This window comes from Wasmannia auropunctata, unplaced genomic scaffold (genome assembly GCF_000956235.1).
Source record: "Wasmannia auropunctata unplaced genomic scaffold, wasmannia.A_1.0 LD335903.1, whole genome shotgun sequence".
NCBI lineage: Eukaryota > Metazoa > Arthropoda > Insecta > Hymenoptera > Formicidae > Wasmannia > Wasmannia auropunctata.
Window position 1 is genome coordinate 1,550,334 of NW_012026987.1, and position 26,260 is coordinate 1,576,593.

The 26,260-nt window shown below is 42.1% G+C and overlaps 1 protein-coding gene across 13 annotated transcripts; it reads right to left on the reverse strand.

Annotated features, from left to right (window-relative positions):
• Positions 1-398: 398 nt before the first annotated feature.
• Positions 399-25,987, reverse strand: LOC105455342 (leupaxin). Of its 13 annotated transcripts, none has more exons than XM_011698597.1 (11): positions 21,887-21,960; positions 18,862-18,986; positions 14,534-14,697; positions 7,348-7,525; positions 6,753-6,882; positions 6,318-6,519; positions 4,543-4,833; positions 4,278-4,451; positions 3,698-3,928; positions 1,894-2,014; positions 399-1,811 (listed from the first exon to the last, which is right to left on the reverse strand). In XM_011698597.1, the coding sequence occupies exons 2-11, from the start codon at positions 18,947-18,949 to the stop codon at positions 1,666-1,668; spliced, it is 1,725 nt and encodes a 574-aa protein (XP_011696899.1). In that variant the 5' UTR covers positions 18,950-18,986; positions 21,887-21,960; the 3' UTR covers positions 399-1,665. The 13 variants fall into 13 exon arrangements, with proteins under 13 accessions (XP_011696899.1, XP_011696896.1, XP_011696897.1 ...); XM_011698594.1 differs by lacking the exon at positions 21,887-21,960 and adding an exon at positions 21,214-21,793; XM_011698595.1 differs by lacking the exon at positions 21,887-21,960 and adding an exon at positions 20,577-20,797.
• Positions 25,988-26,260: the final 273 nt, after the last annotated feature.

Here is a 26,260-nt window from a genome sequence, read left to right on the forward strand (position 1 = left end):
CTCTTGGACAAATGAGTTGCAAGTTATGTAAATATTTTGTAATAAAGTTATGTATCTAAGTTCACATTCAGTGTGCATGAATACCTGTATGATTAAATTATTTTAATCACAAGATATATTTAAATGATAATTATGAAGTGACAGAGAAATGTAATTATTTAAAGAGGCTCTCTAATAAAAGTTAATACAAGTTTTTTTTTTAAATGGCAGAGAGAGCTTCTATGAAGAAACAAGTTTGTTTTCCTCTCTTCTTTCTCTCTTTTATCAATCAATTTTCGATAGCTTTATGCAGCACAAATAGTAATACCACACAGTATCATGCATTGTCTAACTGTTTTGACTGTATTAATAACATACCAAATTTCTTACAAAATTATTAATTATCAAGGTCAGTGACATTAGCTGTAAGAATATATTTTTATATATATCTCTAAAATAATTTGTTCGAATTTATTCGATGTTATAAGAGCATACGTGAATAGTTTTCTACAGTCACGAATGGTCAATTTTTTTTACATATACACACCCACACAGGCGCCTATTTAAGAAATTTATTATTCGTGTATACATGTCTATACATATTATATGTATACTAATTTTTTTTGTTCTATTCAATAGAAATAAATCTCAAAACTATAATGGCATATCTTCCTTCCATTTTCCAACTCTGTACGCTAAAGCGTCGTTTTTGTACGTGGTGACGCGAATTCGTTCTATGTATATCTTTATTTCCTCGATTACTTTTATATGGCAATATATGCGACTCGATATAGCAGGCGTATATAAACTTTGCGTATGTAACGCTATTCGCGCGGTAATGTTGAAATGATTATTATACTAATGCTATTTAAATATTTTATAAATATACGAAATATTTCTAACGCATGGGAAGAGCTGTCGTCGGGGAGATATTTGGTGGCAAAGATTGACGGTTGTACAAATATTACTAGATATCGATACAAATTATTAATAACAATGAATTATTGTATAGCACCCTTTTCGTTAATCTTTAAAACGGCATAACGAACTCAAACTGAGCAGCTTTAGAAACATGCGTGATTTATCACGAAAAATTAAATAGAGAATTTCTAAGACGTACAAAAATTAGAGTGTTCTATCGCATCTACTAATTGCTGTATGAATTTGAATTTGATTAAATGGAAATTTGATAGGAGAAAAATCTGTTGCAATTTCTTAATTTTAACATTAAATATTTCAACAATTTTTATTTCCGTAAATTAAGTTTCTATTGAAATTTACTTGTCAATATTAATCGAGAAACGAGATCTGAACTGTACATTCAGATATAACAATTTTATAATCTTATTTCATTTTCTTTGAAGGAAGAAATTGTGTGAAATGATCTCGATTGCGTAAAAAAAAACGGCGATCGAAACAGGATAATAAATCCATTAATTCCTTTAATCTATTCGTGATATTTCTTTTGCATGCAACTACCCATTAGTCAATATTTACTAAAAAAATGGAAATTCTAGAAGGCTACTTTAGGCAATGTGAGTCCTTGTCTTGCACTTCTATATAGACAATCAAAGCAAGTAAGTATTTATACCGTGTACGGATTTCGTCAAGAATAATAAAATGCCGAGAGAAACTCGTTTCGTTATGTTACAAAAAAAATGTTTTTTCGAAAAAGACGAAGATTATTCATCCGAAGAGCTTCTCAAAGCAGCCATGGCAGTAAGGTTTGTCGTTTTGCTCCTTGAACGTGCCCTTGTTCAACTGTTTCAGGCAAAACGCGCACACGAAGTGCTCGGGATGGAATTTGCGGAACATCGCCGTTATGCAGCGACCTGTAAGAAACGAAATGCAAAAAAAAGAGATTAATATCATAAAAATATTAAAATCTTAATTTCAAAAACCCGATGTACTCACCGGTAATGGGTTTATGGCATCCTGCACACAAGGATCCTCTCTTGGCGTGATAGTGTGTCTCGCAATACGGCAATCCCTCGTGATCGAAGAAGGAACCGCCCTGAAACTTCTGTCTGCAATCCTGCAAAATGAAAAATATGGACACATTTGAGAACATTATATAAAAAAGTTTGATACACGAAAAAATATAATTTCAAGCAAAATTCGGCAAACCTTAAAAAAAAATCTCATTTTTCCAGCTTAAAGATGAATAAATACATAGATGTCTTGTTCTGTTAAAGAAACATTGGGAACATTATGTGAAATTTTATATGTAATATTGGAGTTTTCAATTAAATATATATATATCAATAATATTATCACATGATAGTCAATAATTCCCGAGAGAAAAATGTTTGCAAATATTTAAAACTTTTAAGAAATTGATAGTAATTTGGAAATATGCCGTAGTCTACACACTACTATTTCTCGTTTTAAATAAAACGAGATTCATATTAAATTTAAATGACATTAAATGAAAAGGACTAGAGATTATCATGCGACGATTTCATCTCTCATCATCGAATATAATAGTAGATGATGGATAGAAAATATGTATAGTATTATCAGAAGAATCGAATTATTAATGGACATGTATTTTTCTGACTCGCTTCAATTCTTTGAAATCTATTATATCTACATATACGAATGTGATATTATATTTAATTTAGAAAGTTTTCAAAGAGAGATAAAACATTTCTTTAAGAGAAATTAATCGTTCTACTTCTTTCAAATTTTTAATTCGTTTCACTCATCAATTCGATTCGTCTGCTGCTACTGCACATCCTAAAGAATGAAAACATCCATTTGTGACGACAGCAACGTCGTCCATAGCGTTCAGATTGGCTCTTCCTCGCGTCTGCTACCACAAGACGCGCATCTCCGAGTCGCTGTGTGTGTAGATGAGCCAGCCGACTCTCGGTGTCGTGTGTGTCTTTTCGTTTTGGGGGGTTTTCTTTTTTTGGGGAAGATGGAGCGGGGGAGGGAAGGTTTATTTCTTTACTTCTCATAAACAGTACTAATAGTATCCGCGCGGATTCGACAGAATTCCTCTCTATTGTCAAGTGCTCTCGGCACAATGTCAAGGCGAGCTTTGAAAAAACGAAAGCAGCTAGCTCGTACTTGTGCTTGCCCGTCTTGTATGCCCCGTGACGTAAGAGTGTTGTGTGTCCGATGCGTGTGGAAAGCGTTTCCGATGTATCTGTGTATTTTGCAATGCGGAATTAAAGCGACGGTGACTCGGCGTTTCTTCGTGACTCGGTCTTCCCCAGCGCCAAGCCTAAATAGCTAAATCACCTGTCGGGGGATCAGAGGGGGGCGGGGGGGGGTGGCTCCGCATTCATAGAGCCAGAGGGCATACAGGGGGGCAACATAACTCGTGCGGGGGATAACTGGGCGATAAGTGACAAAGAAATTCGGCGTGAGAAATTGGCACGACGACGTGAGGCGGCAGGATCGAGCGGCGTCCTTACGCCTCTTGCTCTTCCTCTTCGTCGTCGTCGTCCACCCCGACGCACTTGGGGCACACCGGCTGTCCTTCCATCGCGTAGAAGGACTTTCCGGAGACCGGCTTCTTGCAATCCTGTAATTGTCAGAGTTTAAATGTGCCTGATCTACGTTTCTTGCGACATTTTCTCCGCGATTTTTCGGGACTTTTAAGATAGCACGCATGAGGGAAACGAAGATGTTGGACGATCTCGTAAAGTTTGCGCTGAAAATAGAATTCGGTGATGAGACAGACGAATCTCGCGAGCGTGATACCTACCCTGCAGACGAAGCAGTCCGGATGCCATTGACTGTTGAGCGCAGATATATAATTCTCCATGATTGCGCGATTGCAGCCGCCGCACTTGGGTGCGAACATGTCGAAGTAGTCTTCGCGGCAGTAGGGCTTGCCGTCCCGCTCGTGGAAGCCCTCCTCGCCGAACTGCTTGCCGCACTGGGCGCAGAAGAAGTGCTCGGTGTGCCAGGTCTTCTCCAGGGCGGTAACGCATTTCTGGAAGAAAAATATCTCTTTCGCATCCGCGAGCGAATTTGCGTGATGAGACATTTAGAGGCGTTCGGGAAAAGAGTACGGATTGACATTTTCGGCGATGATCTCTCTGTGTCATAATCGATTCAACAATATGATTTAGAGAAAAAGCTCTATTACAGTTTTGTCACGTCGTTTTTAGGTATTTCATGAATGCCAAAGGATAAAACGTTCAGGGGGAAATGAGGATTTTTATGCCAAGCCTTTTTATTATTCGGTTTTCAATCTTCGTCCCGGTTGCACTTGTGAAAATCCACGAGTACGACTTATAACTCTTTTCCTCAAAAGCCCCAAAATACTCCGCGATCCTTACATCGAGAATGGGCCCGTTGCAGTAAGCGCAACGAGGCGAAAACAAGTTATGATAGTCCGTCTCGCAGTAAGGGTGACCCTCCCTCTCGAAGAAGTTCCGCGTGCCCAACTCCTGGTTGCAGTGGGTGCATGTGAAGTGTTCCGGATGCCACGTCTTGCCCAAGGCCGTTATCACCTGTGCAGCAAGAATATTAACAAGGAGAATTATATCCGGTCGCTGGATATCGCTATCAGCTATCAGGAGTCATGACGCGGTTGACGGCTACCTGGCCCACAATAGGCTTCTCGCAGGCGCTGCAGCATCCCTTCTGGGTCGTGTTGACACCTTGGCGGCTCATGTCGGCCTGAAGATTGCCGAGCATAGAATCCAACTGGTTCTGCTTGAGAGGTTGGCTCTCTCCCGGGTGATAGAGATGAGTCGTGTGGGTCTCGGTAATGTGGACGCGGGTCTGCGTGCCCTCGGCGGGCAAAGGGCTCTGCGAGCTCTTGGTGGCCTTGTTGGGCTTCGCGTACGGGGAGTCGGTCACCGTCTGGTGCTGATGGGTGCCGCTATTGATCTGCAAAGACAATCGGGGATCGTAGGATCGAGCGCGTGAAAAAATACACGAGTGACAACTCTCTATCCGAGAAATTGAGATTTAAGTCCGAAGTGCGGACGCTTCGATCTCGATTTTGTAGAGCTGAGAAAATATGGCGATGGAATTTAAAAAAAGATATTTTTCTTGCAGTTCTCTCTGATATCCCATCGTTATTCGAAAGTATAAAAAAAATTTCCTCAACCTCGAGATCGAACGATCGAACGATTTCAATTTCTCGAAAAGCTGAGAGTTGCACTCGTCGCACTAAACCCTCGAAAAAGAAGAACGTATAATTCTACGAATCTGTATCGATCGTGCACGTGTCTGTATGTGTGTGTGTACGGTGTCGAGTGAGAGAGGTGTCAGGACGCGAAGATTGTTCAAGGTTGGATATCGCTGATTTGACGGGCAAGGTGAGAGAAAAGGGTCAGGTCGGGATGTCAAGGGTGCGAGTCCGCGCGAGGTGTCGAGTGAAGAGAAATGAAGACCCACGGGCGAGACGACAAGGTAAAAAGTAGGAGATGTCGATCGTCACGGGCGAGCTTGCAGACTGGCCGAAAGCTCCGGGTGTTTCGGCGGGTCGCACCGATGCGCGGGTGCCCCACCTCTCCGTGACTTGGTCTTCTTGGTCCCCCTTCTTTCGCGGCCGCGGAAAAGACCGGGGGAGGTCGTCGGGGAGGAATATCTAGTGCGGCTCTGGTAGGTGGTCCTCGGCACCACGAGGTGGTGGCGAGGTGGTTATTTTCGTAACGCGGGGAGCCAAGAATGGGCAGGAGTGGATTTAACGCCCCGGTGTTTTCCGATTCCGCGGTAAATCAAAGCGGCGAACGGTCGGGGACAGTCAGACAGCAGACTGTACCTGTTTCGTCAACAGCTACATGGGAGGATCCGTGTACGGAGGAGCGGAGAACCTCGGGATAAGATAATGGTGTATCACTGAGTTTAATGATACATTTTGGAACGGATCTTCTATAGATGTTTGAATGTTACCTTTCGAACCCGGTTATATACACAATGCAGACGAGAAGCAGCATATGCTAACTCTTTCGGTACGAGATTAAACGTAAAAGTGCGTAAAAGAGTCCATTCGGCTTCCAGCCAGCAACAAAAGAGTTTATTTAGTTTATTTGGCGATCTCAAGCTCAATGGAAACGTACGAGAGCTGGAAGCCGATGTGGACACCGAAAGAGTTATTTAACCCTTTAGGAACGGCATTCAAACTAAACTTCTTTACAATTTTCCAGGTTTTCGATCTAATTGTCGATATATTTGCAACTAAATATTTTAAACATTTAGGTCTATCAACTGTCTTTTTTTTTTAATCAATTAAAATTATACATTTAATCTCCCTGGAAAATGAAATATTGCTATATCGGCCGCTCCGAAAGGGTAAATCGCGTTATGTAAACATTATATATGTAAATTGCAATTATTACGTGATTACGTTATGGATGGATGGATACCTTAAATTCGGAAAGCGAAGCCATTAGGTCGTCCAGCTCCTTGGTAGCGTTACTCGCGGTATGACCGTTAGGGTAACTCCGGTGAACCTCGGTTCGGCTCAACGAGCCTTGCTGACTGGAGGGATAGCCGTCGTAGACCGGCTGTACCTCCGTGGACGTCTCTTGTATGGTGACTCTCACCTTTCCGTCGGCGGGGTAGTCTCTGCTCGAAGGGGGAGAGGGACAACAGTCCGTTTTATCGAACGCGAATTACATCTCGGGGATCGAAATCCCCCCGATTCGCCGCCGAGTTCGATCTTCTACGAATTAATCTGAACTCGCCGGAATAATCAAATTCAAATCTCGAAATTATTAATCGCAAGAGCTAGATGTTTGAAAGCGGCCTGCTCTTTACAGTCGTTTTAGGATTAATTTGCGCGCACACAGAAAGCTCACCCGTTAGGCACTGCGGTGCTTAGCTCCTCGAGCAACGAGTCGACGGTGGGTCGAGAGGCTGACATGCTACTTGGAGAACGGAGCATGGGGCTGGTCGCACCCCCGTTCATTCCTGTGGACGCGCGGCTGTCTATAATCATCGAGCAAACTCTGTGCGATAAACCGCTTCTGCGAAACCGTTTCTGATGTTTCCCGAAAGGTTTGACAGTAAAAGAAGAAAATATATGAAAGAAATAGGACGTTATCAAAATTATCGTGCTCCTACAGATTGTTTTTCACAAATATAAAGCTGATTTCTTTCAGCAAATGCTTTCATCGATTGCTTTCTTAGCAACCAACGTTTAATTCTCTTATAAATAAAATCGCGAACTAAAAATTCGTCCAAACTACATCTCGTATGAAGATTAATTAAAAAATAAGATATCGAATCTGTGAGATTTAATCCGTGAAAAAGCTTTTGTACTTCATGTCGTTCGTGATTTTTTAAAGAAAGATTCAGAGAGATATGAATTTTCAAGAAATCACTAAGAAAAGAGTTTTGTCCGTTGAAAAAAATTGACCGTTCGGGAAAGGGTTAAGAGTCTAAATAGTCAACCTCTTTCTTGAAAGTGGGCATTATAGCGCGCGTTGCTCAGGTCTTGCAGAAGGGTGTCCAGCTCGGAAAGATTGTTATTGAGGGAAGGCATCTTACTCCCGGTGCCAGCCTGGGTGTAAGACGTACTTCCGGTTTTACCCATGGTTTCCTCTATTGCCTCGCGATTCTGATAAGTCGGCTACAACATTCGGGAAAGGTCGCGATGAAGCGATCACGGCTCCAAGTTCCTTCATATTATATATGTATCCACACATCAAAGACACCGATTTTTTTCATCAATTTTACATAACAGAAAAAATTGTCTTAAAAGAATTAATGCAATAATTCACTGATGTTTTGCCGTGTCTTAAAATATTTATTCTTATCAATTTATTGTTTATCATGACCATGCAGTCTCTGCAAGCGTAAAAATTTAGTCCTATTGCGTTAGTTGATAATTTTACTGTTAATTCCATGCTTGTGATAAAATTTCAGCTTGATAGCGAACATTTTTTAAATACATTTTCAATCATAGAGAAAAATATAGAGCCCTAATAATTTAAATTAGTATAATAATTTAAATAAACTCTTCGATATTGAAATGTGGAAATATTCAATGTCGAATGCCACGGTTGGAAAAGTCCGACAATTACGAGGATTTCTTCGGATGAATGGACAGTACGCGAAGACGACTTGAACGACAGCTGCGCGATTTTCTGCGTTCACCCAGATGCTCTTGGCTTGTTAATCGACAAAAAGCAATGGCCTGCCAAGTTTCCGAAAAGTGCATTATTATTTAGAAACATGATGTCACTAGAATCATTATGCGGCGCGTGTGGAACACGCCGTCATACAGGACGACGTGCATTTTTAGTTCCGACAAAGTCAATTTTAGATCGCTTTTAGTCGCAAGAGAAAATATCCTAAAAATATGATCGCCATCACGCATCCCTTCTTTGAAAAACGATACAAACATCCGATAATAATATTAGGTAAGATTTGGGACATAATGGAAATTTTTAGCGTATCACATAATTTATAATAAAATGACAAAAATTATTTAAAAATAAATTAAATATATTTAAAAATTTATGATATTTATACAAAATAAACTCGTGTTGTATATACTCTTTTAATACTATTAATTGAGCATGTACAATGTTTATCCATATTGTTCAAGTTGACGTTAAAGATATCATTTTAATAAGTAAATCAAAGATGTTTCAATTACAAAATTGGCGACTCGCGAGAAGTAGCTCCGACTTGTTTACCGAAATTAAATCTGATGCTTGACGTCAGGCTAATCGATGGCCAAATGCGAACCGCAACCATCCGTAGCGATAAATTGAAGCTCTCACGTGTCTTCGAAGAGGATTCGTAAATGACGCGGAACGAAACTAATGCAATTGAGGTCGGTCTCTATAATAACCCGCCCCCCTGCATAAAAATAAATCGCCACCACAATTTACGACGGTTATTATCCTCGCTATTTAAGCGCAGGACATTAATAGATATAATTATCAAGGTGCTGAAAAATTATCCAATTATATTTTTTAAATACATGAAATATCTTTCTTTTTTCGGGCGTATAACGTAACTAATTGTATTTTACGTTTATATTTCAGCATATTTTTCGCAGCTATTGTAAGATATCGTATCGTTATGTCGAAACAAACGATTTTGTAGATTTTGCAGATTTATGATATTGAATAAATTACGATCTTTCAAATAACTCCCAAAAATAATAGACGAATTGCAATCGAATTTCTGAAAAGCAAACACGGATAGCAAAATTTATCGCTAAACTCCCGCGTGACTATTTTTTTTGCAATAAAACAGCATTTACGGCGCATCCTGCTGGACGAAAACTAGGTTACGGCTGAGTTGTCGGTCTAAAAATACACTCGCGGTAAGCCAGTAGAAACATGTCAGCAAGACGTATCGGCGCTCAGCGGGGAAATTTCGGTGGCGACATCATTATTAACGCGAGGCAGCATCCGCGCAGGATCCCTCGTGCGATCTTTGCACTATTCGCAAAACTCGGGATACCGGTTTGCTGCCAAATCGATAGAGGATTCTTTGACTGCAAATTTACTATTTATTTTTCATGAGAATTAAAAAATACGCTCGCCTTCCACAAGCTTTCCAATCTGCGAATATCTACCAATAAATTTATTATAAGTGAATTATTTTCAATAAAAAACGCCGACGCCTTCAAAATTTTCCGAAAATTTGGTTCCTCCCGAGAGTAAAACAGTATTTTGCGAGGTATACCTCTCGCACACGCTTCTCCGAGATACATCACGCGTCCGGGCATGTGTACAGCTCTCCAATCCGTCGCGGTCACGTGCTCGCGTTGTTACCGCATTCGGCGGCGTTTATGCAACGGGCTGCATCGGCAGATGCAGCTGCAACGCGAATCGCGTTCTGGAATCGTGTAGGCGCGCGCGCGCGGGCTAAATTCGCGTCAAAGGGAAAGCGCTCGAACTGTGTTCCGCGCGCGACCTTCGGCAAGCTGGCAGGATTTGGCACCCGGCAACGGTAATTTCGGTAAGAAATGGTTATTGCCATTCGTCAACAATGTCTCGTAACCCGAGATGCTGTTTAGCGTCATGTCGTCGCTGCAATTGCTGTGTGTGTTGGACAATAGTACGTGGGACAACGTTGAAAAATAGCAGAGCCTATAGAGTTACTCGAACCGAAATTTATCACTAAGAATATTTTTATTTTATCACAGATTACATCCGCGACAAAGAAATGATAATAAAAAAATTTACGATACTTTAATTTAATTTAGTTAATTAATCATTAACTGATTTAAAAACGAAAAATCGACAACGGATACAAATATAATTTTTTGTCATTTTATAACTGATTATAATAATAAATAGCTAAAGAAAATTTGTTGCAGAGTTGTAATTTTTAAATAAAAAATTATGATATCTCTGCGCATCAGGACGCTTCACGAAACAAGTCTTCGCTGACAATTTTCGCCTAGTTAGCCATCACGAAAATAGGTCTCGGACTGTATCGAAACTGAATCGCGTCACGTCCGAGACTGACGACTGCAGTGCAAACTTGGTGACAGATCGATGCTATAACGACACGTTTCGAGAAGAGTAATGTGAACGGCGCGATTTATTAAAACGCGGAGGCGGCAACTGTCGGAAATTTCTTAGCTGTTTTAAACTCTCATCAATCGTGAAACAATCGGTTGAACCCTTCAACGCGCGAGAGTTCTTCTCCGCTTCTTTAAACAGGTTTCACGACGCAAACGAAAACATGGAAAAGTGATTAATTCATAAGTATACATTTTTAATAATATTTCATAATTTAGTATGCTATAATGCACTATAAAATAATTATACCTATACTATGAAGACATTACACACAATATTTAAGTATAAATTAGAAATATAATAATGGAATAATAAATATGATAAATTTAATTGTATTTATACAAATATAATTCGTGTAATTAGTGGCGATCAAGAGTGTCAAGTCTGACTGTAATCTAACTTATTATTTAAACAATTCAAACAAAGTGCTACGATCATAATTCGATTATAGACTTAGACTTTAAGTTCGTTGACCTAACATAGGGTGTTCTCATCTATTGTACACAAACAATATTGAAGTAGAATAGATGGATAACCAGATAAAAATAAATAAAATCTGTCATTTTTAAAATCATTTTAGTCAGCTGCTTAAATTATTTGCTATTTTCTCTTGAAATATAAATATTTGCAGAACCAAGCATTTAATGTATCGACAGTTCATTCTGTGGCAAAGAAAAATTATTGTTTTAACTCTATCCTTTTTCCGATACAAAAAAAATAACGAGACAGTAACAAATTTATCTTTCCGATTAAAAATAAAGTATCCCGTAAGAAGAACTAAAAGAAGAACTGCAAACTACGTTTCTACCGCTCGTACGGCTTCGTACTGCAAAATGCATCGAAATCGATATTCGCTTGTCCGTACCGCAATTCTACTTTCAATATACACACGAGTTCTCGCCGAGCGGCCGAGTGCCGAGGTATGCAAAAGCCGGCAAAAAGAGATACGTAATATTTGCGCACTCCTGAATGCATGAATACATAATTCGCGACTCGGCGAGCTGTCGGACTAAAGATGGACAGAGGTGGTTTCTCTCCTTTTTTTTTTACTGCAAATAAAGCGCAATTCAGCGAGGATTGACGCGGCCAGCGAACGGTGCGTATATGTATAGCCGCGGCTTGGCGTTGCGTTCGACCGCAAATTTTGCAACCGGAGCGCGACACGAGTCGAGGATCATGAATAATAGAGGCCGCGCTGCCCTAGGCCGAGCGAGAATCGATAAAATCGACAGGGAACGTAACAGGTGGAGGTCTCTTTGTCGCGGAAAACTCGCGCGGAAACGCACCAGTCCCTATACGACTGACTTTTTCCAACAATATTCTGCGCGAATGAAATTTATTGCTGCACGATACTTTTATCTGCGTATCACATTATTCCTCGACCTCAATTATTTTACGGAGCAACGGATCAATAATTTTTAATAATACTTATTTACTGACATTTTTCTTAACGTCGCAATTTTTCAAACCAGCAAATAAAAATATTTGAATATAGTACAATGTAGCGAGAATAGACGTCTTTTAAATTTCTTTAAATGGTTTTCAACCTTAATAAAATAAATAAATTTCTAAAATTATCCATGCGTATGTATTAACAATTCGAGTTCTTGCATCATGCAATTTTTCAAGCCAACAAACAAAAGTATATCTTGATATAGTACAATTTAGCGAGAATAAACGTCTCCGTTTTAAAATTTTCTTTAAATTGTTTTCAACTTTAATTAGAATTAGATTTCTAAAATTGCCCGTACGTATAAATGTGTTAACGATTCAGATTCGAATTTTCTTTATTCACTGCTCTATTCGGCGGCGAATAAATTAAGCTCGGTTTGTATGCGTAACCTTCGCATCTTCAGGCACAACCTCGCGTAATTTCTCCCCAGTGAAAATAAAGAGTATACGGGAGTAATTCGAGAATCTCTCTCCGGGACCTGATACACGATTCCGACTGCCGCGCGCACACACACGTTTCGACGTTGTTGCCCGTAGTGATGCTTCGGACAGTCAATTTTAGACACGATATTGATTCCGATTTTAGCCACGCCGTTGCGTCACAGTTATTCCCGACCCGTGCTTTATGACTCCGTGGAAGTTTCTCTTTTTTCCCCCCCTTTCAAAACAACCCGGCTGCGGTTGACGCGCGAGAGATAATCGGAATATTGTCGCGAGCGAAAACCGCCGGGAGTCTCCCGGACTCTTCAACTTCTTTAGCGGTCTATTTTCATGATTGCGATACGGACGGATCCATGTCTAAACAAATTTGAGCGGCCACGCTCTGAAAATATTTGAGAACGTCCGCCGATCAAATTATTGCGCAAAGATCTCAGTGTTACACGCTCGCAAAATACACGGGAGGAATCGTTGTTACGCGGATACGTGGGCAGATAAAAAAAAATTGAAACACTTGTCTATTAATATAAACATTTTATGCACTCCGATAAGCGTTTACGTTAGAAACGTGAGATAGGCTCTAAAAAGGTCTAAACATTTCCGTTTAGTACACGGAGAGAATTTTTTTTAAATTTACCCTGAAAATCATGTTAATTGTTGAACAATATAGTATTTAGGTAAATTTTACTGTGCACTACAATAAGATTTTACAGTAAAATTTACCTAAATACTATATCGTCTCACAATTAACATGATTTGCAGGGTAAATTAAAAAGAAATTATCTCCGTGTACTAAACGGAAATGTTTAGACCTTTTTAAAGCCTATCTCACGTTTCTAACGTAAACGCTTATCGGAGTGCATAAAATATTTAATATTTTACAGTAAAATTTATTGTAGTGCACGGTAAAATTTACCTAAATACTATATTGTTCCACAATTAACATAATTTGCAGGGTAAATTAAAAAAAAATCCTCTCCGTATAGCGTCTACGTTTGAGATTAAATGGGGATCCGATACCTCGATCACTCTAAACTGGATCCCACTTAATGGCGAATGTCCGTGAATTAATGGTGTTTGTGGCCTTGAAAGCCAGCTGCGGACGATCGAAAGACATTGACGAGACCGCGCTGTATCTCGCCAAGACATCTTATCGACAGTTATTAACCGTCGGCGAAGAGGTTTATTTACGGATTCCCCCTGTGTCACGCTTTCGCGACCATGACGACGGATTGCTCTATTTCGGGACGTTTTGTAGACTGGAATCGCGAAACGGCGCTAGTGCCAAAGAGTTAATTTTGTATAGCATTAGAGGAGCGTCCGTGTATAATGGAACACACATTGAAATTACGAGCCCAGCGTCGAAAGAAAAAGAAAACCGTGATAAATGAGGGTGCAACTGACGTCTCTGATAGTTTAATATTTCAGCGAAGAGACGAGAGGAGAGAGATCGGGTTTACATAGTAGTGAATAGAGAATCCCTATTGCCGCAGTCCTGTCGAAAATAGTCGAGTTTTCTTTATCTTCTAACGATCGCGCGCGTGGTGTATTGAAATATGTCGAACGCCTCTGGCATCAACACGAATGTCGCTTCGCGCTGGCAGTTGATACCTTGTGGAAGAAACCGCGAGCGATTTCAGAACAGTCGTGGTCGTCGTCGTCGAACCACTTGGCTCCATCTGGCGAACCACTTCCACGGCGTTCAGCAACGTCTCTTCATAACAGGGGTGAGCGCTTCCCACGCACATCGATAAACCACCGTTCCGTTCTCTTGCGTTTTATCATCGGGAAACGTTTTATCATATCAAAACAGAACCCTACCCTTATGAAATTTCTTTTGCGAATCTGACTCTGTCGAAATGCAAAGACATGGATTTGATAAACATTACGATATCGTATGACTGACTCATGTATAGGAGATAACTGAACGCCGAAGGTTGAGATATTAAAATGTCAAAAAGATCAGTTGCACCCTTGTCATTTATCACGGTTTTCTTTTTCTTTCGACGCTGGACTCGTAATTTCAATATGTTCCATTTTATACATACATATACATACATATGGATGTTCTTCTGCTTTCTATATAAAATTAACTCTTTTTCGACGTAAATCTTCAGAATTAGGCGCGCACGAGAGGCGCATAGTCCTCGTAGGTCTATTAGTAATCTAATTGAGGAACTGAAAGGCTTTTGACATACCGATTGCGGTGGCAGTGGCGATGTTCGATTATCGTAAGATCTGTACCCGGTGGTCGTGTGGATGCGGGCGCCATTCAGCGATCCGTAACCGGGTGTCGCGTTACCTCCGCCGACGTGATTTCCCTCCGACGACACAGTGTTCTGCAAGTCCGCCAGCAACGCATCTGGAATACACAATAGATCGATAGATTAATTTCACTTGCAACTGCAATCGCAAAATTCGGACGGATCGACGATCGGAATTTAAATCCATCTCGAAAAAAGTGCAGGCGCGTGGTTCATCACGTTGTCTCATTCCTAAATTTATCAACGAATCTCCACTATTTCGAGCTTTCGCCACGTTTATCAAAGCTTATTTTTGTAGAGAAAAATGGGCGGAAACTTATATTCCCGTCATATAACTGATTTCTTCGATCGATTTTATTTAAAGAGTTCATATCTTTATTATCTGCCTGTTGTTCGATTAATACTTAATAACAAATGAAAATTTCATTATTGTTAATCTTCAGATATCTACTATCTATCTTTAATTATATTGTTATATTAATGTATCCATTCAGAGCAATAGATAGAAAATAATTGTTGCTAATTCTAATTTTTATCTTTATAGGTATATAAGATAATTGATTTTTGCTGGTCAACAGATTGTGTAATTTTCAATTTAAAATACAATATATAAATTTTTTTAAGCAGAATAATAATTTGAGGAATACCATAATGAAGCAAAACATTCTAAAAATTTCACGAACTGATAACGCACTTATTGGCACAATTGGGCTCACTTATTTAATTTCGAGCTGTCACATGTATATAAAAAAGGAAATGTCGCGACATTGTTTCATGATGACGCCATGCCCACCGCTTCGTCGCCGTCGTCGTCCTTGGCAGGCGCGTGAATGCCGCGACACGTTTAATTTGTTTAACTTAAAATATCAGGAAATATTACCCATCTGCGAGCTAAACGCCGTGTAATCCATGCGAATAACGTAATCCACGCGAACAACGAATAATAAATTCAACGTGAAAGCAACATCAAACGCAAATTGCGTCGCCGACGTACGAAATTATACTTAAATTATGATTAATCATATGTTTAATATTGAATACGCGGAGAAAAATACAGGAGACGTGGTTAAATACCGTGTGGAAAAGCAGAAACGGGGTATAAACATTTTACTGTTCGCGTGATATATTCGCGTGAGAAGTCCGTTACACGGGTCGAGGAAGGCTACGTGAATCCCTATTGTTGCAAATTCACATCCTTTTGCGACCTACACGGTGTGCAGCGGATTTCTCGTGTCGACGGTATAAGGATTTATTTCTTTGCCCGAACTTTCTCTCGCGTTTACCAGAGAAAATTCCTTAGAAGGCCGAGAAACTTGGGAATTTCTTTCAGAAAATTTGTTCGTCCCGCCCAAAGTATAGCACGTCGTCTAATTGGTAAGTCTAATTGTCAGGGAAATGTGCGTTTACCGAGAGTAACGAGGTTACTGGTCGCTCTCTCGTGATTGTACACCTGGTACAGGTTCTCCTCTTCAGGCACGTGCGTCGTCTCCATCGCGGCGATCGCGAGAGAGGTCCGACACACCCACTATTTCAGGAACGTTGAACCCCGCGAGCGGCGGCCGCGAGTTTTACAGGCCGACTTCGGCGAGTCCCCGGCGAGTAAAAATGCCCGGAGAAAGCGTGAAATCGAGGGGACAAATCCGCGAACGAGGAAAAAAAAAAGAAGAAATCACGAAGCCGAGGATCCCGCGGCGCGACTTCTTTCAGCAAGCAAGGCGGTTCTGTCCTTCCTGCGTACCAAATGATTATATATAAAAAAATGTCAAAGATGTAAAGAGATATAAATCATTCAGAACGTTAAAAAATTCACGGAGGATTCCACGAAGCAGCCTCAAGAAGGGTCCAGTTAAGAACGAATGCATAATTAACGCTGAGACGCTATACCGAGAAATATATAGCGGCGAATTAGTTCACCGAAGCGAAATATGAGAAAAACAAAGCGAACCGAGACACCGTGACGTTCCGTCGCGTTAAAGACTGGCGCCGATAAGAAAAGCAAAGTGTTTATCAAGCGTTTTAATCTGCGAAATTTATCGCGAATCGCATCGTATCGCGCCAATTGTGTACATATCCCGGTATTACTATTGTCGTTATTGACACTATCTTGTCATCTGTGCTTCGAAAAAAGTTGTCGAAGTGCGAGAAACGTCACCGATTGAATGTATAGGGACTAAGATCGAACAAGACTATTATATCGCACAAAGAGATTCTCGAGGATGATGGAGTCAAGGTGCAGCTTTATGTCGTCGTTCGCCACAGCTCTCTTTTCGCGTTCGCCCGCGTTTTTTCGAGCGGTTCCCAGACGATCGGTTTCGCTCCGATTTTGCCACGCACTCCCGGGGAACGCGGCACGTGTTTAAGCGGAATGCCACGCGTATACGGATGACGCGACGCGCACGGGAACGTCGGCGGGACTGATTATCATTGAAGTGCGCAGGAAGGCGATACCGTGAGCTGGAAGGAAGGAGCGAGGAGCTGGAGAGGAGGAAGGACATTAAGCAGGCATTAAGACGGTAGTGGGGCATTCCCGTATGTTGAGCGGAAGCTGCGGTTGTTCAGAAGAAACGGACGCCTAGGCGGCTGGTTGCTCCGCGACATGTCCCCCTCTGCCTGATTACGGGGAACCCGATTGCGCATCGTGCGAGCAAACACGCCGCGGCTTCGAGGAAACGTTCAGCTGTTCTAGGGGGTTCTAGGAGAGAATACATACAGGGTGTCCTACTTCGTCTTTTCAGAAGAATTCAAAACCTCGACTTCTTCGGTTTAATTGAAATTGCTTAAATAAAATTCCCCAACTTGGGGAAATTTTATTTTTTAATTTCTAAGTTTTAGAATAAAGATGAAGAAATTTAGGGAAGTTTCGGCAATCCAGTTTGATTATTTATTCGGTGCAGTGATCCTCCCACTTTTCCTCTGCAGACAAATTTCTACAAACTTTAATTTTTATATTAATTTAAGACTTTGCTTTGTCAATTTTTAAATTCTTAATTACTAAACTAATTAACGAATATTGCACGCGTGGAAACAGCTTCGAGAAAATCCGAAGACAAACTGCCTTTCCGAGTAGCTAAGTGGAATAACCAGTCTCTTAAAGCACTTTAATGCTTATCGCTATAGCGAACAATCGTGCAGTATTCTGTTGATGTGTGTACATCGCAGATGGCAGGAGAAGGTTAAATGTTCCAAGCTTTGGCATACAAATTCTTGTATTACGATAAAATTCGTAGTTCCGCGATTAAACGCACGCATTAAATATCATCGTCAAAAATATAATAACGTCAAAATAAATGTTTCACAACAAATGAGTTACATTGTGCGACGTAGGTGTCGCGACGCCAAATTCAACGCTCTCAAATAAGATCGAGCGTGCGCGAGAATGTTTCGCATACGTGAAAAATTATCAGAAACACTCGCGGACTTATTTAGACAAGATCGGCACGCGCGTTCAGACGCATTCGTGCATACTTCCCTGCGCGTTGCACGCGCGATGCGTTTGCGCTTTTTGCGCTCCGCTAACGTGATCTTTTTTTGCGCCCCGCGTGCGCCCGCCCCGCGGGCATTGGGTAATCGTCTGAATGGGACTTCAGCACTGGCACGGAGCCTGCCGAGGCTTATCGAGGTCTATTTTGCACGGCTGATTCATACCGCGAGTCGGAATCATCAATATTGCGCGTAGCCGCGAGCGCGTAACGCGCGCGCGTATCTTGCGTGAACCGCAAGGAGAAGAGAGGGACGGTGAGCTTCGTGACGTTAACTGTATCACTGGCGGCCGTTATTGCCGCAACACGAATTCCCATCAATCTGAATTACTCGCTAATTCAGCCTAATCGCGGCCAAATGCGCGGCGCTAATATACGAAACTCGCGGCGAAACGAGACGAAGAGGCCAACTTGAATTTATTTATCTTAAGAGACCGACTTAAAATTACATCAAGGTGTGCAAACATAATAAGAGATTATACAACTCAGAATCGCTACAGTTTCTGAAATTTCATTTTCCGGAAAATATTGTCAAATAGAAGATAATTATGCGTTGCGAACGGTAAATTTACTTTTTACGAATCATAAGAATATCTATGCCACTCAAAAAAAAAAAAATTAAAAAGTAAATTAGAAATAAAAAAATAGAAGAGGCAAATATACGTGTTGAGAAAACATTTGATAAGACAAGTCGCATTTCGGAGATAAAAAGAAGCGTGTTTTTTCACATCGCACGCACTGTCGGAATTAGGGTTTAATTAGAGGTGATTTCGCAATACTCACTGACGTATTGCTCCCATCGTGCGTGACGTTGAATCGTCGCCAGGCGAACCGGTGAAATCGGCGAGACAGGCCTCATCACATCCGCCATTTTTACGCGTTTTCAAGAATCTCACGCGGCACTTTCTCTACGCGAGGCACAACGCGAGATGTTGTAAGATATGTTATTGCAGGCTGGCCGAGAGGTCACTATTCCGAAATTAAATTCGTAAAATCGAAGGATATATTATAAGTCTCGTTATACGTTTCATATATCACATGGCATATAAAAAATTACAGAAATAGTAATTAAAGTATTAATTAAATTTTATATACTTAAATCAATAACAATTCCCGTAATAATGTATTTGTGATATTAAACAGCTTTTTATATTAATATATGAATTGTATGTAGTGATTTCTGGGCCATCCTGCATTCTTATCGATGCCAAATATGATTTTGAAATGTTATTCTGCCAATTAGAGGAAGCGACGGGAAATGAGATATATATATATATATATTGTGACGGACAGGAGACGCGACAGATGGCGGTTCGAGGATGTAAACAGACGAAAAGATTGATACGCCAAAAATATCCGCCGTATTCGTTATCGGCAACGATAATCGCCGTCCCCGTCCGGATTCTCTGTAAATCACGCGCGGACTGAATCCACCACGGCGTCTGTGTTGTGCTCTAACTCGCTGGCAGCGGGGTAAAAATAAACCTTCAAATTAGAGCAGAACTAGCTTAGACCCGTTCTCTAGCTGGACACTTTAATCCTATACTCCAGAAACGTAGCCGCGGATCTCGTTTTCGCGAATCGCGTATAACGCGCGTGATTTTCTATCTCGATCGATCGTGACCTTGGTGATCGCGCGTCTCGGACGAGGTGTGGACATTCGGTCAGATGAATCATCATCTAAGAACAAAGACGACCTTCTTGACATTTCGATAAAAAAAAACGATCTAAATTGAATTGGTCCGATTTCGGGACTAACTTCATCGAGTTCTTGAAGACTAAAGCAAAAACTGTGACCACGCACGTCGACTACACACCTTCGACTACTGCGAATAATGAAGCCGCGAACAATGCAATGAAATAATGGGCTAGATTACTGGTGCGAGGTCAAAGAGTCACGGCCACCGGGAACGACGAGAGGAATCGAGCGGAATCGACGAGTGCCCGGCTCTGTAAAACCCCGTTATCAACGACCACCACGTCGACGAGTCGTACTACTAAAACTGGACACGTGGAGCGACACGGGCACGTGCGCGGATGCGGCGAGATGATTCGCGAAGACGGCGGAGATGATCGATCGGCACCGGATGTCTGGCGGGACCAGGAGGTACTGGCACCACGTGCTGTTGTTGCGGCTGTCGCGCCTTACGAAACTTCTGTTACGTGAGATTCTCTCTCTCTCTCTCTCTCTCTCTCTCTCTCTCTCTCTCTCCTGCGCGCCACCCTCTCGCGATTTTAACAGAGACCGTGGGATGGGCGGCGAATCAGAAACGAGAAAACATCGGAAGATTCCGATCAAGGAAATTGGAACAGGAATCGATAACGAAATATCACACTGTATGTATGTGTATGTGTGAGCGCGAAACACTGCAACCCCCGAACCACCGCGGCACACCCGCGCACACGCGATCACTCTGTGATTAACGTCGAAATCGATTAACCCGTCTATTTTAATCCGTTCAGTAATATTTCATACAATCGTAAGAAAGAAAAATTACGGCAATATTAATTGGATAATAATCCAACACGAAGAACAACTCGAGAGCTCTTCTGGGTTCTCCCGCACGTTAAACCGCGTTCGCGAAGGACGTTAATTGCGAAATTAATCACCAACGACACGGACGCAAACTCTTTTTCGGACAAAATATTTTTTTTTTACCGATTACTCGGTTAAACGATCGACTGGTATCTAAACCGGCCGCGAGTGTGCGCGATTCCTTTATCGCGCCTTCCTACATATTTGCGTCGCGAGCGGGCGAGCGTAGGAGGTGGAAACTACGTGAGGCTGACCTCATATGGAGGTGCGGTAGGATCCCCCTTGAGGAGAGCGATCGAGGAAGAGGTGATGCCTACGCACCGGCGTTTTACCTTGAATTCGTACGCTCGATCGATCGATCGATCGTCAAAGAACACGCCGGCAATTTATGCCGCGGTGTTCCGAGGGCGTCGCGTGCTTAATCGTATGCGGGTGTAACCGGATCGCCGATCGAAAAAACCGCCGATGGATACATTCCGATGGACGTCCAATTGCATCATGTCCGAGATAAGTGGTGAACGTAATCTATCCGTAAATGCAGATAACATCGCGAGGACATGTTCTCGGGAGGCATTTAGAAATTAGTTCCGTTCCCTTACGCCGCAATTTGCATCTGCGTATCTTGTCAGTTAAAACACTTCAAAATGGATATTTAAATCACGGTCGAACGATAGTTCTTTTTAGCGAAGATAATTCTTAATCCCGAACTCACTCAGAGCAAGACAAAATCTTTTAAGGATCAGTGGTGTAAAATACAATAATTCATTTATTTAAATCAAATAATACACTAGAGAGGAGCTCTCCGAGTCGAAAAAATTCCGAATACAGCAGAGCTCCGTCTGCCTTCGACGGAGCAGCTTTGACGACTGTTGGCTCGGAGAACATCGACGACCGCTCTATTGTGAACACGAGTCATTCGTCAAAATATCTCTCAATAACGGGTGGCTAAACTGCTAACGACCGGAACGATCTCAAATTATATCTTACAATAGCGACATGTAAAACATATATAGTCTTACAATTATACATAAATCGACGATGAAATTCTTCACTTGTAAATCTTCAAATTTCAATGTTGACGTTATTATACTATAAACAAAAGATATCTTTGATGTCTAATTAATTGAGCAATAGGAGGTGCATCGCGAGTTAATAAGAATGAGAGCAACACAGCATAATTGACGTCAATTAATCCTCTCGCGGGGAGGATCGGGCATTCGCGTTATTATCGCGTTCATGCGGGGCGGAACACTCATCGTTTGAGAAACTTACATCCAGGAGGCGAGCCCTTCTTCATGGTGATCCTGTAAGGCTGATAAATGTCGCTTCGCTCCACCTTTCCATACATCGTCCGATCCATCGCCATCCTCGCGCCACACTTGCGCTCGCGCGCGCGCGCACACGCGCACACACGCTTGCGTAGGAGGAATTGGATGCGCGCGCGTACGCGTGCACGTGTTCACTCACGTGGCGATCGTCGAGTAAACGGGTGACATAAGCCTCCCTCCTCCAGCCCCGGGGATGTAATTACGGTACTCGTTGTTGCGTGACGGCGAATTGACGCTAATTTAACGGGTTAGCGCGACGAAAGACGAAGCTTTTCCAAATGTACACAAGTTGCAAGTTGCAACAGCAAGAGATTCAATCTTCTATCGAGATTTCTACTCACATAGAAGATAAAAAAAAATTTGCGGCACGGTAAGTAGAAAATTTTTTAAATCTGTAACAATGAATATTTCAAGTATATATCTTCTGCATATCTTCCTTCGAGATCTCTCAGCAGATCAAATCGATCGCGCGGATGATATTTCGCGAGAACAAATGTCTATATGTTTTCCTATCGGTATCTTTGCGACTACGAGGGGCAACGAACTCTGAATTTAGAAGTAAGACAGTACGGAAGAAATAAAGCGTCCCGCGCGAAGCACTGTGTTGAGCGAAATGATTTACACGACGGTTTCAACGGAAGAGATTGTAACCCTTAACTGTGTTAGTGGAGGTTCAAGTGGACCACAAGGCTAATTTTAACACCGCGTAAATTTCACTCGGGCCACCTCGCGCGAAGCTCTCGTCGTGTGAATCAATAGATAATACACGTCAGCAGCAGCGATTTACTCGATAACTTTTACCATGTGCAGATTTCGTGGAAGATGCGACTTTAAACCTTTTACACTTCACCATGCACGGTTGAGAGATAACTATATGGCTTTCCCCTTTCAAGAGCTTACTGTCGGAAAATGCATCTTCTGAGAAACAACGTGATTTAATGATATTCGAGATCAGAAGAACCGAAGGGAGAAATCGTTTTCGCGGACAGGCAGCCACATCGAAGGGAACGTCCGGTTGTGCAACGCGCGTTTACGTTCGCTATTATCACGCTCGTGCGATTCCGCGTGAGCGGAATTCGCTGCACCGGAACATCTCCGTGATGAATTATCGGCTGAGAGATGGGCGAGCGATTCCCCGCGATTTCCCATGCGGAAAACGCGAATCACCGAGTAAATGGGGCCGACACGAGGCGGGCGTGTTGGTCGAGACGACGGGAAATTTGTCGCGACTGTGCACGAGCAACGCGACGCGCGACTCTTTGGTTGACGGTGCCCGGCTTGGTGAACGCCGGCGAACAAGAGCAAGACGAGATGCCACGCGCGGTGATATTTCCGGCGCTCACCCGCGCCCAGTGTCACACAGAGAGAGCTCTCTTTCGGCCTCTTTTCGTTCTCCGCCGCGGTCTCCGCTTTCGTCGAAAGGGAGAGACGTCGCGAGATAGACGGGGGCGGCGGAGAGGGAGGGGAAAATCGCCGCGGAAAAGGTAGGTGGAACAGAATAGAGAAAGCGAAGAAAGAGGGACGGCCAAGAAAGGGTATAGGGTAAATAAATAGAATAGGAGAAAGAGAGAGGGAAATTAGATAGCGGCGGGAAGACAAATGTGGATGTATACAGAAAGACGAGACGTCGCGACGCCACGAGAGGCAAGAGAAAGAGAGAAAGGGACGCATATAATATTCTGGTGCATATATATAATATTCCGCAGCTTCCGACGGTTTTGCGGATCGATTTATCAATTATAAATTCAAACCCGCTGTCGCTTTATTCCCGGAGCAATAAAAGTACATATCGGCGATCAGATAGGGCGTATCGGGCCGTCATATATGTTGACATTGCTATCGTTATCCGGGTTACCGTGTTATCAACGTGAATATCCCGCCGCGACCCCTAAAGATTAGCGCGCTCCGCGAATTACGCGACATTGATCTCTCGTAAAAAAGAATCGTTCCGTTATGTCGCGCACATTTAATTTGAGGGAATTTCATTTACGATGAACAGCTCAATATTGGGCTAACGTTGCAATAGATACGATCAGATCGTTTTCACGGGAAATAACGATAAGATTCTCACATATCGACGACATTTAAGACTGCAACGCGTTTAAACGTAGGTACGTAAAGTGTTTACCAGGAATTTTTTTTTTCTTTGATCGTATCGCCAAGTATAACGTTACTGATCGCGACCAGAAATGCAAAACGATGCAGAAATACCATTCACATTTAGCTGTTCTCATCGGAATGCGCAATGCGGCTCTTTCGCACTTAACATAAAACACACATTATCGAGAGAGAGATATATATTTCCCACCCGAATTTATATGTGTAATTCTAAACGCTTGTACACGTAAATCAAATATCAATTTTGTACCGCACACAAAAGAGAGTATTTCCTTCCGTATCCTTCCTATCCTTTTCGAGATTATCTTTTCAGCGCCTGATATCTGATCGCATCTCCCGTGATCCGCGCGTGTAAAATGAAAAGTATGTCCCGTCTCACGTCACGAATGCACCGAGCTGCGGCACCATAACGAGTGCGTGACAAACTAATGTGCAGTTGGCATAACACTGATGCAATAAGGCCTTCTGGCCATATAGGAGTACGAGATAATAGTCGCGATCGCGACCGTGCCCCTCCAGCCTCACGCGGCTTTCCTCCCCATTCTCGCAGAATATTCAGCATGCTTTATCCGCGGATCTCTATACGCGGACTCGCGATGATGTTAGCAAATTGGAAACGGAAGGAGCAAATATCGGAGTCGGGAGAAACTGGCGGGAAAATGCACGAGAGTATTTCGGGGACAGTATTAATTTCTCCCCGATTTATGTCGTTATGCTTACATATGTATAATACACGTAATTTAAAACAATTATGTGTAAATATATAAATACAATATCTAAAATATATTGCTGGACAACAGTATACGTATTCCAATCCCGAAAATACGTATCAAAAAAATAATAGTGACCTCTGATAAATACTAGATACATACATATAATATATATCTAATTTTATTCTAAATAATTCATAATATAATTATTTTTGATTATATTAAAACAATTTAAATTTAATAATTTCTTGCATTTCTATTGATTGCTGGACAACAGTATACGTATTCTAGTCTCGAAAATACGTCATCAAAAAAATTATACTGACCTTTGATAAATACTTAGATATATATAACATATATCTAATTTTAAATAATTTGTAATATAATTATTTCTGATTATACTAAATATAATACAATTTAAAATAATTTCTTGCATTTCTTAACGATTCGTTAATAATGCTATAAAAAATATAGAGATATTGATTGCTGGACAACAGTATACATATTCTAATCTCGAAAATGTCTAAAAAAATAATACCTTTGATAAATACTTGGACAGGAAGAGGATACCCCAACAAAATTCCAATTAACATTCCTACCTGGCGAACCTAAACGGAATGCATCCCAAACTGTCAACATTGTTGACGACAGCGCAACGGTACCGAATGCGCTCCCGAATACTAACAAGTATTCCAACGTCCTTGTGTACGCGGCGGACGCAAACGGATACGTCTCGAAGTGCCGATACCTTCGATAAAAAAAAAAAGAAGCAAAAGAAGAAAACGTAACCTCGATTCCAGCGATCGCCTTTGACAGGCCCGAATAAAAACATGTCTCGAGCGTCGCTCGACGAAGGAGTATCCGGTTTCCACCGGTACTCGGCGACGCGGGTGTCCACGCGATCGCGTCGCGGACGCGACGAGCCGTAGCAGCAGCAGCAGCAGCATCCCCGTCGCAGCGTCGTCCTTGCGACAAGCGAGAGGCTAGGCGCGTCTGTGAGAGGTTAACTCTGGCCGAAATTTTCCGAGAGCTTTACTCACCCAAGTCGTCCATGATGCGAGCCGGGAGGACGGGGATCCCCGTCCCACGAAGCTCCGAGATACCGCGGCCGTCTGCGGTGGCGCCTCCGCCCGCCCGAACAGGTCGTGCCGATCGCCCGAGAGAACGCGGCCGTCGTCACCGTCGCGCGCTGGACACAACTCGCTCCGCTCCGACTCGCACGCCCGCGCGGCGAACGTCAAACATGGAGGCTCCGGTGCCTCCGGTCCTCGACCGGACCAGTGCCGCCCAAGGCGTCGCGGAGCCCCCGAGCGAACCTGAACAGACATTTTCATCCAGAAATGTAAAAAAAAGTGTCGGATTTTAGACGAGTAATATGAGCGATCCAGCACGAAACGTTTAATTCAATGCGAATCTAAAGCGAAATTCAACTTAAAATAGATTCGTAATTTTTTTTTTACGAGAAATGAGTGTCCCTAATTTAATAAATA